The sequence below is a fragment of the Photinus pyralis genome, unplaced genomic scaffold, assembly GCF_008802855.1.
Source record: "Photinus pyralis isolate 1611_PpyrPB1 unplaced genomic scaffold, Ppyr1.3 Ppyr1.4_LG2, whole genome shotgun sequence".
Taxonomy (NCBI): Eukaryota; Metazoa; Arthropoda; class Insecta; order Coleoptera; family Lampyridae; genus Photinus; species Photinus pyralis.
In genome coordinates this window covers 29,541,357-29,557,323 of record NW_022170403.1, presented here as the reverse complement: position 1 = coordinate 29,557,323, position 15,967 = coordinate 29,541,357, and the positions used below count along the sequence as shown (strand labels likewise).

The 15,967-nt window shown below is 34.8% G+C and overlaps 1 protein-coding gene across 2 annotated transcripts in view; it reads left to right on the top strand.

Annotated features, from left to right (window-relative positions):
* Positions 1 to 10,363, top strand: part of LOC116164895 (paired box protein Pax-6-like) — a 41,775-nt gene extending 31,412 nt beyond the window's left edge. The window contains exons 3-5 of one of the 2 annotated variants that reach the window (XM_031479143.1): positions 4,560 to 4,700; positions 8,973 to 9,457; positions 9,515 to 10,363. In XM_031479143.1, coding sequence (XP_031335003.1) covers positions 4,560 to 4,700; positions 8,973 to 9,457; positions 9,515 to 9,982 — 1,094 coding nt within the window. In that variant the 3' untranslated portion in view covers positions 9,983 to 10,363. The remainder of the gene's footprint in view (positions 1 to 4,559; positions 4,701 to 8,972; positions 9,458 to 9,514) is intronic. The other variant, XM_031479144.1, reaches the window with a different exon arrangement.
* Positions 10,364 to 15,967: the final 5,604 nt, after the last annotated feature.

Genomic DNA, 15,967 nt, shown 5'->3' with positions numbered 1-15,967 from the left:
TAGTAATCGATTTTCAAATTGTGTGTGTGAGATTTAATTTTACATTAAACTTATAAAATTATAAATATTAAGCTTATTGCGCTTAAAGTCTCATTCAAGAGGAGTTTTTGCATCAAAGATTTTGTTTCGTCGTGTAATTTAGCAGAAGATGAGGCGATGTTAAATATAAGTATTGAAATATTCTAACATTTAGAAAACGACAAAATAGTTACTTCTGAAAACGATGTCAAGGTACTCATATTTATTGGAGGATATATGATACAAAAACTGTTTGGAAGATATAGCACCTGTTCTAGGTGTAAAAGTTAATTTGCTACTGAAAGACCACTGGAAATTGATGATTCCAGTAAAACATCGGAATTAGAATACATAAGATGTTTAGATAGAGATGGTTTGAGATATCCCACTGATAGTTTCCTGAATTTTTTAATAATAGCCTATAATATTTTTAAACAACTTATTTCTGAAAGATACGAAAAAGATTTTTTGTCATGCGGTAACCAAAAATTATTATTAATAAAAATATGTTTGAAGAATTTAGAAGTGGATGATGAAATTTGAGACCAATGTCAGAATAGTTTTAAATACTACATTTCAAAAAGTTTGCAAACATTCGCCAACATCCTACTAAATAATTATTCAAAATGTAAGAATAACAATTTAAGGGACAAGACTAGGACAACAAAAAATTGAAAAACTGATGTCAGTCAAATAGGCAGTTTTATATTAAATTAAGGGTTGATTGTTGGATTTTAAAATATGACTGTCTATATTCTTAAAATATATTATTAATTTTATATTTGTAGTGTTTATTGAAATCTAATCTAGCGGCCTGGGCCAGTCCGGCACTGCATATTCCTTACAAGCTGTACTTTTTACTAAAACTGCTGTAATTGTTGGATAGAAAAAGTTATTTTTTAAAACTTCCTTATTCAAAAGGTTATTTTTATTCATAGAATGAAGATGAAAGCCTACGATACTTACCAGGCCTCATAGGTGGACAAGACAAATTTCCCATTTCACTTTCACAATAGTAGGTACCTATAACTAAAATACTTTATGTACTGCAAAATTCATATTAACGAAGATATAAGATATACTCCATACTTTTGACTGATAATATCTTTAATTTTATAAGTTTAATGTAAATTTGAATCTCACAAACACAATTTGAAAATCGATGACTAACAATTATTTGAAACATAATTCCTTTGCGCGTTCACTTATTCTTAAAATCGCGCTGCGCTATTTACTTCAGCTGCTGAAAAAAAGGAAACAAGAGACCATTTCTTAAAAATTCCTTCTGAAGAACATTTTTGTGTCCTTTGGCCACAATTCATTCGATATATGTGTTACAATTATAGCAATAACAAAAAAGTTTCTCGCATGGTGAATTTTTCTCTGCGCGGATAATAAATGCGCGATTTAGTAGGGCCTGTTAAAACTATACTAATACCAGATAAGACATTATATACGCATAATTGGAGGCGCATATTATTCTAGTTTAAGACACCGAAAGGATTATAATGATATAGTTCTTAGAAAAAGAAATATGATTATGTAAAGATAGAAACACACGGATTTACTAACATCGTTTTATCTTCAATACTTTAAACCTAAAAATTAATTATTTTTAGTGTTATTAAAAATTAACGAACACCATAATTTGATTGTGTGTACTATTGAGAAGCTCTCATTGAAATTTCGTGGCTCTATGTTGAACGGATCCGGAGTAAAAAAATAAATAGTGGAGCCGCGCACGGATTTTCCATAAGTCGTAATGTATTTCATATGACTCCTAACGTCACGTGACTTTTTCGAGCGCTCCGGCCTGTAAGTATCGTAGGCCTCGATTGAGCGCATTTTTCTCTATATACCTACTAGATATCATAGCATTGTGGTTTTGGTTAAAAGGCGTGCACAATAATTAAGGTTCTTCCAAAATAGACTTGAACATTTATACTATAGATATTTCCAGCTAGAACACATCCACACACATTCTCCAGTTCGACTCACCACCAGAAATCCTATTTAACCAGTAAACTCTACTATCGATCCTAAAAGTGATCGGAATTTAAAGTATTCCTGCACTTAATGACGATCGCCATTACTTTTAGCGAGCGAAACAAACCGTTGACGTAATTAAGTTCTTAATTTAAGGCAAGAGTTTTCTACAAATTTATAAATAAATTCAATTTAATTGACTACAGCAATTAAATTATGTGCTTCTCATAAATTGTACTTAATTACATATATATTTCAAAGATGTAGGTAGGTATCTTTTTTCGTTTTACTTCAATCCATTAACTCGATTACATGGCTTTTTTCATTTTTAATCACAAATGATAAAAATAGATAACAATAATTGCTTTCATAAAGCGTGGTCAGTCGTATAATCAATAAAAGTAAAGTACAGTTGTATAATGGAACGAATAAATAATTATACCTCCATGAGAATGCTTTCGAAATTGTTTGGCGTTTATGAGTAATTTTGATTGATCGAACTAAATGTCTACTTTGAAATTGTTTGACATAATATGAATAACTATAATCTCCGTCGGAAAATTACTAACGCGTTGGCAGCAAATTTCTGGATTTTCTCCGCAGATAATCATCTGAGATACAAATATAATAACATAATGTGACCATATTTAAAATGTCCCAAGGAAATAAATAACGAATACTAAAGGATTATGAAAGAGTAATTACACTTGCATGATCAAGTGTTCGAAGTAGCCAGAATGCCCGAAGCTGTGCACTCGACTACATGCAACAATGCTCTCACGCAAACTACGCAGAAGCAGGCACAGATCATGACAATTCCTTTAATGTCCTTTAATTTAAATTTATGCGGTTGTGCTTTGAATTTTGGGCAATTACGGTTTTGGTAATTTGTTACCGCTTCCTTATTCCGACCCGAACGGAAATGTTGACAAAGCATGGACAACATTTTGGAACTTAAACGATTCGTATCACTAACTGCGAGTAATCTTGCCAATTTTGGTTTATGCTCACGCAAACTTTAACTTTCTCTTCGTAGTTTCATTTTTTAGTATAATTATCGTGCAAATTCGAAATACGCGAAGTCAAGTATCTGCCCCCACTTAGTTGTTGATTGGTTTTTGAAAATAAATTTCTTCATCGGTCTATTCGAAATGAGTCTCAAGATCCACGGCTCACTTTACACCCTGATCGTGGAAGTTCAACATGTACCTCCGTTTTGGGTGAAATTCTGTATGTCCGTCTGTGTGTCCGTGTACATTATAACTTTGTTTAACGGCGGAGGATCGTGAGATCGCTTTGTAAATTGTTATTAATAAATACATAAGAAAGGTCGCTATTGTTTTTCAGCGACATGGATTATCCGGCCAAAAAGTTACAGCCCAAAAACGATCTCGATGATCGTTCGGACTTCAATTGCATGGGATTTTTATATATTGAGATAGATATTAATAGACTACTTTAGACTACAGCTAAAAATAAAAAAACACTTTCTCATTGCCACTTTTTGAGTACTACAAGACAGCGTCGAGAGGTTTTCAATATAAAAAAAAATAAAAACCAAATCGCCAATTTCGGTTTTTCTGGCATATCTTCGAAAATAATCCGAATTTTCTTGTTTTGTTTAAAGTACGATATTAACTTTTTAATTACGCATGTTTTGTCTAATTTGAATATCGTCGTATCTTCTATGGTTTCAGAGATCCCCATGATAGACATCCTTATCCTGGACACTGTATATTAAAACGATTTTTTAATCACCTTAACTTAACTCATGTATTGTACTGGAGAGAAATTTATATCGCACTGTATAATCTAAATTTTCTAAACCTACACATTTGAGGCGTAAGACAGTGTCTGTTCATCAGCCTTCGTGACGGAAAATAAATAGCAATGCCCATTGAAAGCAAATAATGCCACAAACATTATTATTATTGTGATTTGTGAATTAATAATATTGCAATAAATTGTTTTGAAAATTGCCACAGAAGTTACCAAGGCATATGCAATTAAAAAACAGCATAATGAAAAATTGCACCAAATTCAAAACAGGCTAGTCCGGAAATATAAAAACGACCCCTTGTAGCTAGTAAAAGGTTTTTTTTCTAAAATTCTCACGTTTCTCAGTACACAGGTATTAGTTAAATATACACTCATTTATTCTTAACAAGGGAAGTTTTTAGTTTCACAGATTATACCAAGCATATTAAGCTTAATAAAGGCTTGCATTTAACAAACACAAAAAGTTTTGTAAAACAGAAGGCGTGTAAATCCGCAAGAGGTCGCAATTACGATTATTACGGAAAAATGCATTTCGCGAGCTTGTGATCAATATTTCTTACAATAAAAACTAGTGTCATTACGTTAACATGAAAAAGTGAAATTGCCAGACTACAGGAACTGGTCTGACTATTTTATACGTGCCATCAATTATATTTTAAAGCGCGTATACCGATTTGTTTTGCTCGGACGTGATTCTATTTTCAAGCCGATTATTTGCACAACATATAAACGTTTATATCAATTAGTGTTTTGATCAACTTTTTTTTTAATTTTAGGTACATTAAGGCCACCAGGACTGATTGGTGGAAGCAAACCAAAGGTAGCAACCCCGGCTGTTGTTTCGAAAATTGAACAGTACAAACGTGAAAATCCAACGATCTTCGCTTGGGAAATTCGTGAAAGATTAATATCGGAAGGTAAGCAAATTAAAAGTAAAGTCGCAATGGCGTAAGTTTACAAGTTTTTTTGTGCGTGTGGATGGTTGTAATTGACGAAAATTAAAAGACGACTTCCGTGACTAATACAAGCTTTTTAACGTGACGTGTGAACAAGAACACTTGCCTAAACTTTGAAGACATTGCGTAACGCATTAAAAGATCAATGCGAAAAAGTTAATTACATACATTGTACATTTTATGCAAAGTTAACCGGGGCGATATCAAAATAAATTATGATTTAGAACCTGCAGTTCCGGCGGCCTAAGGCTCTGTTTTAAAATACAAATTAGCAAATTTTGAATCAGGCAAATTACATACCATTAAATGCTGTGATAGTTTGCGAAATATTGCAGGCATCTGGATCATGATTAGGCAGTGCAAAACGTTTCTATGATTTTTAATCAGAGTAGTGGACTTATACCTATGCATCTCTTTGAAAAAAAGGACTTCGTCAAATCTGTTTATGGTACCTATGCCATGTTATTAAGTGGTAAACACCTTCAAGCATGGACTTAAGTTATGTAATTAGTCGGAGCACGCAATCTTTTGTATTAATGCGCGCAGGTACTTATCCAATTATGTTCAAAAGAAAAATGCTGTTACATAACAACTTTCCAAGTGTCTAAGTTCTAAATAATCAAGAACAATACATTCTCGAATTTTAATAATACAATTGAAGAATGGGGTTAATGCGATTTCGGGTCGATAGAAAATTAATAGCTACTTTTAATATGACACACGCATTCAACATTTCAGAAGTCCCTCATGAATATCAATCTGCGTAGGTTTATGTTCGATTTTCAATTAGATAGCCGCCAGCTAAATCTCAGCCCACCGTATGTAATTACAGTGTGACTGATGAATGATTAATAATTGTATATTTATCATGGAATAGCATTGATCATGATCACACTCGGGATCGTAGCTTGGTCGATACAATCTTCTGAAGCGGCATGATTTATCTAACACATTAATTCACTATTCAGTCCTGCAGGCACAAAAGGAACCTATCAATAAAATCATCCTTAAATGCGATTGCTTCTTATTGAAAACTGAACGGGTTACTGGAAGGCAATCGCGAGGATCGATCGAAATTCGAGTGCCCACCTTTAGTGCATCGTACATATAAATTTTAACACGAAATTTGCAGTTGTCAACATAAAGTTGTCTCTTATAATAAGCATGCCCTTCCAAATATTACTGCTGCACGTAGACATTCGTTCGAAAGTGGAAATGTGCTTCAAGGGGCCGTATGAGAGTGTTAAAAGTCAAGGGGAAATTAGATAGTTATCTGGATCATAATTGAATAGTGGGTCGAGTTGATTCAGTAGCGTCGGTTTCGGCCTGTAGAGATTTCTCACAGAAGGGAATCCCATAGAATCACTGCAGAAGTTATGGGAAATCTTATTGGATCATCACAGAAAAATTTCTACAAAATTTCCATAATTTAAGAAATATGAAGGATTTGATTCAGAACTCTTTAGAACAGAAGAATGTTTTACAATCTTTACCAAAGTCTGTAAGCAGTGTCTTAAATCCTACCAAAAAATATCTACAAATTTTCTCATGACTATTTAAGGATGTTTTAGAGATTTCTCATGGATTTGGTTAGTATCCATATTTTAGGTCTTTATGTTCGGATATGGAAAGACTAGTGATTACTGGCTCCTCTTCGTAACAGCAGCGTCTGTGTCGGGCTGTAGTCACAGAAAGGAATTCCATAGAATCTATGGAAAATCTCTAGAGTCTAGATCGCCTTGGAAAGATTTCCAGAAAGCTGAACAATCAGAAGGATCTCTGAATGAGAATTTTTAAAGAGGTTGTTGTGAATCCCTTAGAACTTTATTGCGAATTATCTCGCAAGAATTTTTGAGACAGAAATATCCCGGGGACAGAATGATTGTAAAAGTTTTTACAAAATCTCTAAGCAAATTCTAAAATCCTTCCAAAAATATCTAAAAAATAAAAATGTTATCAAGAACCGTCTGAAGAAATTTTGAAATATAGCTGAAAAGGTTCCTTGCGAGGTTCCTACCCACATATTTATTGGAACCGCATTTTATCAATCAAAATCACATGCATGGAATGCTCAAATTTCATGATTTCGAAAAATGTGTTGCATTACAAAATTCCTCCCCTCAGAGACGTATTGAATACGTACTTTAAACGAAACGGTTCTGATGCTCGGAAATTGCCAAAAGTACATGTAGTCCAGTCAAATTATCATAATACCTTGCATCAGATGTGTCATTTCTAATTTTTTTTTTTAATTGTTAGGCTGAGAATGGACGTCAAAAATTCTAGTTTTCGACATCCAAAGACCTGTGCGAGCAACGCAGCACTCGACAATACGCCATTTTTTCTATTATTTTTAAGTTTTGGTTAGTTTTATTTCTGAAGCATTTTAAAGCAATTACTGTCGTATACTTTTTTAAACTAGACAAAATTTGTGACAATTCAAGCCCTTAACCGGCTCTGTAAGTCTAATCGTTTTGGAGATACAGCATTTCAAAAATTCGTAAATTCTTCAATTTTAATCAAATTTGCCTTTTTCTCGCATAAAAACCTCATGAATATTTTTACAATTTTGGTCGTTTGGGGGGACTTTGTGGTGAGGAGTCCATAAATCCACACAGAAAGAGGTAAAATGTTGATCTCCTCTGGATCCCCAGCATCTCCCATGATAAGAAAGTTGTCATCTTCTTCTTCAACAAAATCCACTACCTGTTGCATGGATTGCGAAATCTGTGAGTTTTTTACTTCTGCCTGACCTTGCTTGACCATTCAAAAGGGACACCGAATATAGAAGATCTGTGACAGTAGCAGAAAGCTTACTCACAACACTATGGTTTGAATGAATAACGCATCATATATAAACATGGATATTTTTCCACTAAAAGACAAAAATCAATATTTAATTTGCTTTCATTATCCGCAATTTTTAGTACTTCCTCAACAACAAGTTTATTACGACTCACGACTTACGACAATTCATCGTGCATATTTTGTAAGTTTACTTTCTGCGAAGAAAAAACGCAAATTTTGATAAAACTTGTAAAACTAATAAATTTACCAATAGTTGAAGCGCCGTATCTCGGAAACTATTAGACTTGCGGAGATCGTTAAGAGCTTAAATTGTCAGAAATTTTATCTAGTTCAAAAAAGTATACGACAATAATTGCATTAAAATCGGTTCTTCAGGAGTAGGTAAAACTTACAAAAACAAAAAAATTGTAAGAAAAATGACATGTTTTCAAGTGCTGTGTCGCTCGCACAGGTCTTTCAATGTCGAAAACTTGGATTTTTCACATTCATATTGATCCTAACAATTTAGGTAAAAGAAAAATTAGAGATGACATATCTGATGCACGGAATGCCCATTTTTTGGTCTAATTTGACTGTACTAATGGCAGCAAATTTTAACGCGAAACTACAAATTATTTCATTTTACACGTGTCCCATGTCGAAACTGCTTTGCAAAATCTACCATTCCTCGTTTTAATGTAAGGTGTTGCATTGCATCTTTTTTTAAAGTAATTGCTCGCAAACAAATCATTGTTGAATGATGATTAATGCTATCTAATTGAATTTATGGAACACTTACACATCATTTGTTAAAATTAACAATAGAAATGGTAATGAGCCGATGTTCCTATTCTATTATGACCTACGATAAATTAAATATCGGAATCGTATTACAATGTAACAGTTATGAAAATTAACCAATGTGTAAAGAATAATATCTAAGAACGTTACAAAAGCAATACGTCAAGCTGAGCTAATACTCTTGTCTATCCATTACTTGACTGCCAAAACGGAGATGCAAGATAAATAATTTGTATTTTTCATAGTCGACCAATTGTTTAGTTTGAAAACGGCGCGATGGCTAATAGATTCCCGTAGGTAAATTACCGAAGAATTCCTTGTTAAGCTGACCGCATTGTAATGATTTGATGATATTTTAAGAGGCAGCGCGATCATTTCGTATCACTTCTTCAGATGTGTAGGCACTTGAGTATTAACCGATAAAGAAGTCTTTAGTTTGTGTTTAAACAAATAATAGGCGAGTCATTGTGTTCGCTCTTAAATTCTGTCCACAATGAACGATAATCTGTTCAAGGGTACTTTAGAAGAATACCTACGATTTTATGAGGTACAAATATGGGTTTGATCTTATTATGCTGTCAAAAAGTTGAACTTCATTCGGCATAATAACCGTCGGTTTAATTGATTTTTTTCCCTTTATTTCAGGCGTCTGCACGAACGCTACGGCACCATCCGTTAGTAGTATAAACCGCATTTTGAGAAACAGAGCAGCCGAGAGAGCTGCGGCAGAATTCGCAAGAGCTGCCGGTTACGGACTGTACCACCCCCATCCTTACGCCGCAGCCGCCGCAGCGTTTCCCTGGCATTCACATTTGTGGCCGAATGGTCCATTAGGTCTGCAACCCCCTAACGGCGGCGTAATGGGCGGCTCTCCCAACTCGTCCGCATCTCCCCAAGACCACAGTCTCCTCAACTCGCCTCCCAGTCAACGTCTCCTTGATGTCGACGGCAAGGACGACTCTAGCCTATCCGAATCTAACGACCAACCGAAATTTCGGCGAAATCGCACCACGTTCAGTCCCGATCAATTAGAAGAACTAGAAAAGGAATTCGAAAAAAGTCACTATCCCTGTGTATCTACAAGGGAACGATTAGCGTCCAAAACGTCACTATCGGAAGCGCGAGTTCAGGTAAATTAATCTTCCCTTAAATAATACATTATTATTAACAAACGAATTGTTAACCAGGTTTGGTTTTCCAACAGACGAGCAAAATGGAGACGGCACCAACGAATGAATATGCTGAAGCAATCTTCTCCGGTTCAGCAAGGAAGCCAGTCGCCGATGTTCGGGGGTCGTTTAACACCTTCGCCTCACTACACAGTCGCTTCCACCCCTGGCTCCCCACTTACTACACGACAACGCACCTCCGGCCCGACGGCTTCATCCCTCTTACTCCAAATGGGAGGTGAAAACAGCGCGTTCAAATCCCTAGTACCAAATTCCGCTCTGTTGGCCGCGTCCGATAGTATCCACCGGCTAGGGGATTACGACGATAAGTCCGATTCCGACGAGGAAATTAACGTAAACGATGAATCTGACGACGATCGAGGTTTCTCTAGGTCGTCAAGTCCAGTTGAAGTAGTTGATCCGCCTAATGGAAAGGAGCTGCCTACGTGTCAGCCTTTGCAGTTGACAATACACGACAGGGATTAAATATGCGTACATTAATGAACAATTACCAAAGCAACCGATGTATTTATTATAGTTATTTATTGTGTCAGCGGCTGCGAAGCAATCGAGCAAATGAACAATGTGTCGTAATTATCGTATTAAAATTCGTTTATATCTTTAAGCCGAACATTAATCTTAGTAAACATTTCCGCGTTACAGAATGTGCGATTTAGTTATAGATGAAATCTTATTTATTGAAGTTATGGTAAAGTTGAACAAATAACCATTTGTTGAACTGATCTAATCGCCAAGATCTTCACATATTCTTTTAATACCTTGGCGTGTAGGTATTTCAACATATGGTTGAGCGTGAATACAATTACATCATTGTAAAATAGTTATAGGCAATGCAATTGTGATGCAAAAATTACAATTTACACCTTCTTTACGTGTTTTATTTATGGTAATTCGATCCCGTACAATTTTTGGCCGGTAATCTCTGGGTGCCAATGGTAGATGATTTTACGGTGTATTAAATTTCCATTTCTATTAAAAAGAACTGTCGATGGTCAAGAAATGTTTAGAAGTAAAGTTGCTAGTAGCTTTCAAATTTATGGTGTCCACTGATACTTGTAACACGATAATGGTAACATCCAGAAACATCTGGCGACTTTAAACGTTGTAAGTAATAAATAACGTTGATATAAAAAAAGAAATCTGGTAAACCCCTTTTGGCATTCTACGTAAACAATACTGACATGCAACAGAGTACAAAAAGTGTACTTGGAGATCTTGAATAATTGGATATTCGCCCATTACACGTTAGTTCTAATCCATTATCTAATGATGTGCTTCATCGTATTATAAGCAAAGTGGATGGATTTTAAAATCAAATACAACTATCCAGTTATGCAAATGCTACATAAGTGTGAACACAGCGTGTTGTCTGTAGAAAGATTATGTACAAAACTACGGCAATATTTTACCCTAGTGTCTCAATCAGTGCAATCTTCGGTGACGTTAACAATCCTGAAAATGATCATCGCGTGGTGTATATAATTGAATCCCAAATTATATATGCAAATCTTGAATACGCACCTAATTATCCGTACATTAAAATAAGAAACAAAGTCCTCCCATATTTTAATGTCGTCCGTTTCGAATAATAGATGACATAAATTAGTATTAAATGAGAAATGCACATTTAAAAATACTTACTAAACAGTAAAAACGTAAAAGGTGGAGATAATCACTGAAGACAACTTCATAAAACGCCCACTCTATTTGCTCTTAAATTAAGTCATTAAGAAACTGCCTTCATTTGTGAGATAAAGAAAACTTAAACTGGATCCAATTTTTATATAAGAGGTTTGTGTGTTACAATTTGAGAATGGAATCATTAATTAGTATCTTTTAACAATTGCCGGGAATGATGATACACCTATCCCAAAAACGGAGTAATCAATTGTAAAGTGAACATAGTTTATTTTTCAGTTTAGAATAAATTAGAATAAATTGGTATTTAAAAGGATTAAGTTGAAGTTGACTTATAATGCGTATCATTGTAATTTTCTACGTTTTTTGAGATCTCTTAATGTCGTGTATAAATCAGTGTTGAATCGTAACCACATAATTTCTCGACGCTTCTTTTATTTCCAAATGTATAACTTATAAGCACATTGTTAAGATATAGGGTATGGTATTTGCACTAAGTAGATATGCAAAATGATTAATTAATTAATAGCCCTTTACTATATAACATATAAATTAGTGATCCCTTGGAACCATACAATCCACAGCAAGTCCTGGCTGCCGTGCGTTTACAATAAACAGGTAGTATTAGCGCATTAATCAATTTCCTGTCCTAATAATTGAGAGGGTGGGGATGACTGACTATAAGGTGACTTTTCAGTTTCCATTGCATCTACCTTTTGTAAGGGACTAAAACACCTACACTTCGAAGTACTCCCATTGGTTGACAATAATTCACGCACTGTTTCGTATCCAACACGCAAAGACAACTGCTTAGACAATGTGTTCATAAACTCATTCAGTTTATAGTTTTAAATCTAGTGCTGTCCTTACAGGATTCTCTGACCACTTTGGGCAATGCGTTTTGACTTTTAGACTTGAGTCTAATTCTGCAATCGGTGCTTTGCTGTCTTAGAGCTTTGCTGTCTGGAGCACGGTTGCTGTTTGTCCTAGATCTGAAGCCCTGTCCATTGCTTCCGTAGACTCCACAGCCGGTGTCCTTCGTAGTTTTTGAGCCCTTTGTGTAATACACCATTCCATTCAGCTTTACCTTACTGGTATTATCTTCCCATCCGTATCGAGCGGCTTATCTCTACAATCGTAAGCAATGTGTTGTTCAAGGCTACTTTCTACGAAACATGGTGTTCCACAAGGCTCTATTTTAGGGTCTCTGTTTTTTATTATTTATGTAAATGATTTTTTTCAATTTGTGTGTCCCAGTATCTGTATAGCCTATGCTGACGATACCTCCACAATTGTTAAAGATCATTATGCACTAAAGTCAAAATAGGTTGACGTGCATTGACTATGTTGTATCGAAACTATCAACTCATTATTTGTTTTGAGAACTCTAAAACGGGCAATATCGATTAAACCCTTATATCCTGATACTTCTCACTTTTTTATTCTCATCTCCTGTATGGAGTAATTTTATGGGCAGATGCTCCCAAATCGAACAAAGCTTTTATTGTGCAGAAGAAAGCGATTATTGTAGGTACCCAGTTTATAGCTCACTGCCAACCCCGCGCACTCAAAAATAAAGGCAAAATAAATAAAAACTTGCATTTCTTTTTTTGGGGAATTAGCTGAGATTTCCTGAAATGCTGATCTGTTTTGTATTTTAGCGAATAGCGAACGGTTCTATCGATGAAAGGTCTCTCCGATGGGCATCTTGATGCTTTTGCAAACAATAACAAATCTTTTTCTCAGATTGTCGTCGTAAAAAAACGTGGATATCACTTGGAACCCCCCAGCAGTCTACTTATAGTGGGTTTTTAAAGGCTTTCCACCACCAAAACAGCAGGAATAAAATGTGCGCGATGGATGGGTGTTTTTTTGGGACAAAGAGCTTTTTACTTATTCAATATGTGAACGAAGCTATAACATTTAAATTGTGTGGTGTATAGACTAGATAAATAAGCAAAATAATGACAAACAACGAATTCGAAACACCCGAAATACCGCAAATTTTCATAGCATCAAACAAGTGAGTTCTTTTAGTTGGAAAAATAACTGGACAAACGCTGAATTAAATGAGTTAGCGTAGATATTACGTAGAAAAATTGACTGTTTTGAGTCTATGTACGATTTGCTTCATCGAAAACAAATTCCCTCGAAAAAACAAAGTTACCTGTATCGATGAAGATTCAAGGGTTTTCTAAAACATGTTCCCATGGTTGTTGCCATTAACAAAACAATCCATTTAAAAGGATTACCCGCCAAACCAAACGTAAGCAATTAGCAGGGCAATTAGTGAGTGTCACAGGACTGCAATTAAAACTTACCCTTATCCTTCGTTAGATACGCAAATACACCGCACCGATGAACAGTTCACTTGCAACTGATTTTGAATATAGAAATATTTCTGCATTATTATGACGATTGTGGGACAGATCAGGCAAGGTCAAGTTTCTTATCTAAATTTACGGTGCGATGTAAATCTAATTCTCAGTCTATTTACATCCAACTTCGCATTCAATTCCACTATCTCCTTCCGCAATATCTTAGGAAATTATTATTATTTAACATAATTGAATCAATATGTTACATCCGAAAGGGATTCTTAAGAAATTTCGAGACAAATATTGAAGTACTGCAATGATCCAGTGACCAAGGCTTCTCACAATGGAAAATTCTGTAGAAATTTCCTTAAAATATTTATTCAATTCAATTGTGTGACGTTGGCTGTTACCACGTTTATTGAATCTATAGTATTTACCCCCTCTTAGCCCATACACTTTAAATATGTAATATTGATGTTAAAGATGATTTATTGTTAAATATTCAAATGAAAATTGAAGATCAAACTTTGTCCATAATGTGTTGCAGCTTAATGTTGTAAACTAAAACAATATAGAGGTTTCTGAAATGATTAGAAAAAATTCGATACAACTGAATACCAAACGATTCTCGAGAACTTCGCACATACATGATTTTTACAGGACCCCTTAAGGGATTGATTCTGTTGCACCAAATCAGCATAGTTTGCAAAACTAACTTTTGAATCGTAAACGCAACTTTCTACCCCCTTCAGTTACCGTTTATTTTTTATTCATCTCGTAGTGTATGATCAATTGTGTCACTCATTCACCCCTTCATCACCAATCATTCCCCGCAGATATAAAAAGAAACAATATGGCTATCAATTTGTAATGAGATCTCATAACCAATTTAGTATTTTGCAGATTTTCAACAACCAAAATATTTCCTCTCTAATCCTCATCCTTTTCCGTCCCCTATTTTTTTTCATTCAAAAATCGCATACAATATGTCAATTATTTAATGTTAATTTTTTGTGCCATTAACTGTTCCAGAACGAAATTAATTTCTTTTATTTTGTGTTTGCCTTACTTCCCCTTTTAGGCTTAGCTTCCTTAATCACCATCAGAGGGCAGCTTCTCAATATTTGTGCACGGGCCCTAACAGGGAAATAAAAGTTAGTGGCAGCTGAAGTATTATCATCAATAAAAAAACGTACAGAAGTCTCTTCGTGAGCCGCCGCAAACCGTGGTTATCGTACGAGAATAGCTGTCGAACAAATTGTTCATTTTCCAGGAAATTTGACCAATAGGGTGTTGGGCGCGGGTGCATAATCCTGTTGAAATCAATTTTTGTTTTTTTGTGCCATACATCGTAATAAAAAATGCTACTAATACAGTATGCACTTTTTTGCGAGTCATATAAAAAAATAAAATTGATGAAGCGAAATGTATGGAAAATCTCTCAACGGTGTCTTGTAAAGCTCAAATAGTGGCAATGGGAAAGTGTTTTTTATTTTTTTTTGTATCTGTTCAAATAACATGAGAAAAATCAGGAAATTTTTCTGCTATATCTTTAAAAGTAATTGGAATTTTCTGGTTTTCTTTACAGCGTGATAATAACGCTTTAATTGCGTAACTTTTCCCTAATTTTACCATTGTAGTACCTTCTATGGTTTCAGAGATCCCCATGATAGACATCCTTACCTTGGACACAGTATAAAGCTAAACCTCACGAAGTCGAAGAGTTGCAAGAAAGGATAAGACATTAAATTTCCATAATTACTCCCTGTACTCTTTTATACTCAATGCAAAATTTTGTTCAATCACCTCATTATTCTCATGCATATTGCATGGCCTAATAAGAGTATAGACCATGGTCAAGCGTATGCTGGACACTGAGCACCTTATGAAAAATGATTCAGGTTCTATTTATTTAAAAAATATAGTACCCATATCCTCTTCCTTCAGTTGCAATTTAATTTGGAAAATAAATTGAAATATCGAGTAATATGAAGGGTATTCCATTAAAGAATATAAATTTACTTAAGTTGTAATTCCATACTTACGGTACGCATACTAACACGAACAATTTAAGCGCAAATGAGCATAAAAGTCTTAAAAGACCTATTCGAATAATGGTGTTGAGGCAAAACTTATCACATATTAACGTAATATCTATTCTTGTTGAGAAATGTTTTCCTTAACAATAGTGACGTGTAATTGCGTATCACTATCGCAGAAGAGGATATAGCTACAAGTCATTTCCTAGCCAAAAATCAAACGAAAGTCGAAAGCAGTAAATATTCAAACCCATTCTAACGTGTTACTGGTGTTCCTCGGATAACTTGAACACGACGCTTACTATCGAATAAAAATACCTTAAATGGATAACAAGGCTTACCCTTTTACGGGGGCTATCTAAAATAATCCATTATTAAAGATACGAGTTCTGCTAAGAACCAACAGTTATTCAATAAAAGAACAATGTAATCGATTAAAGCTATATAGGTAAGTT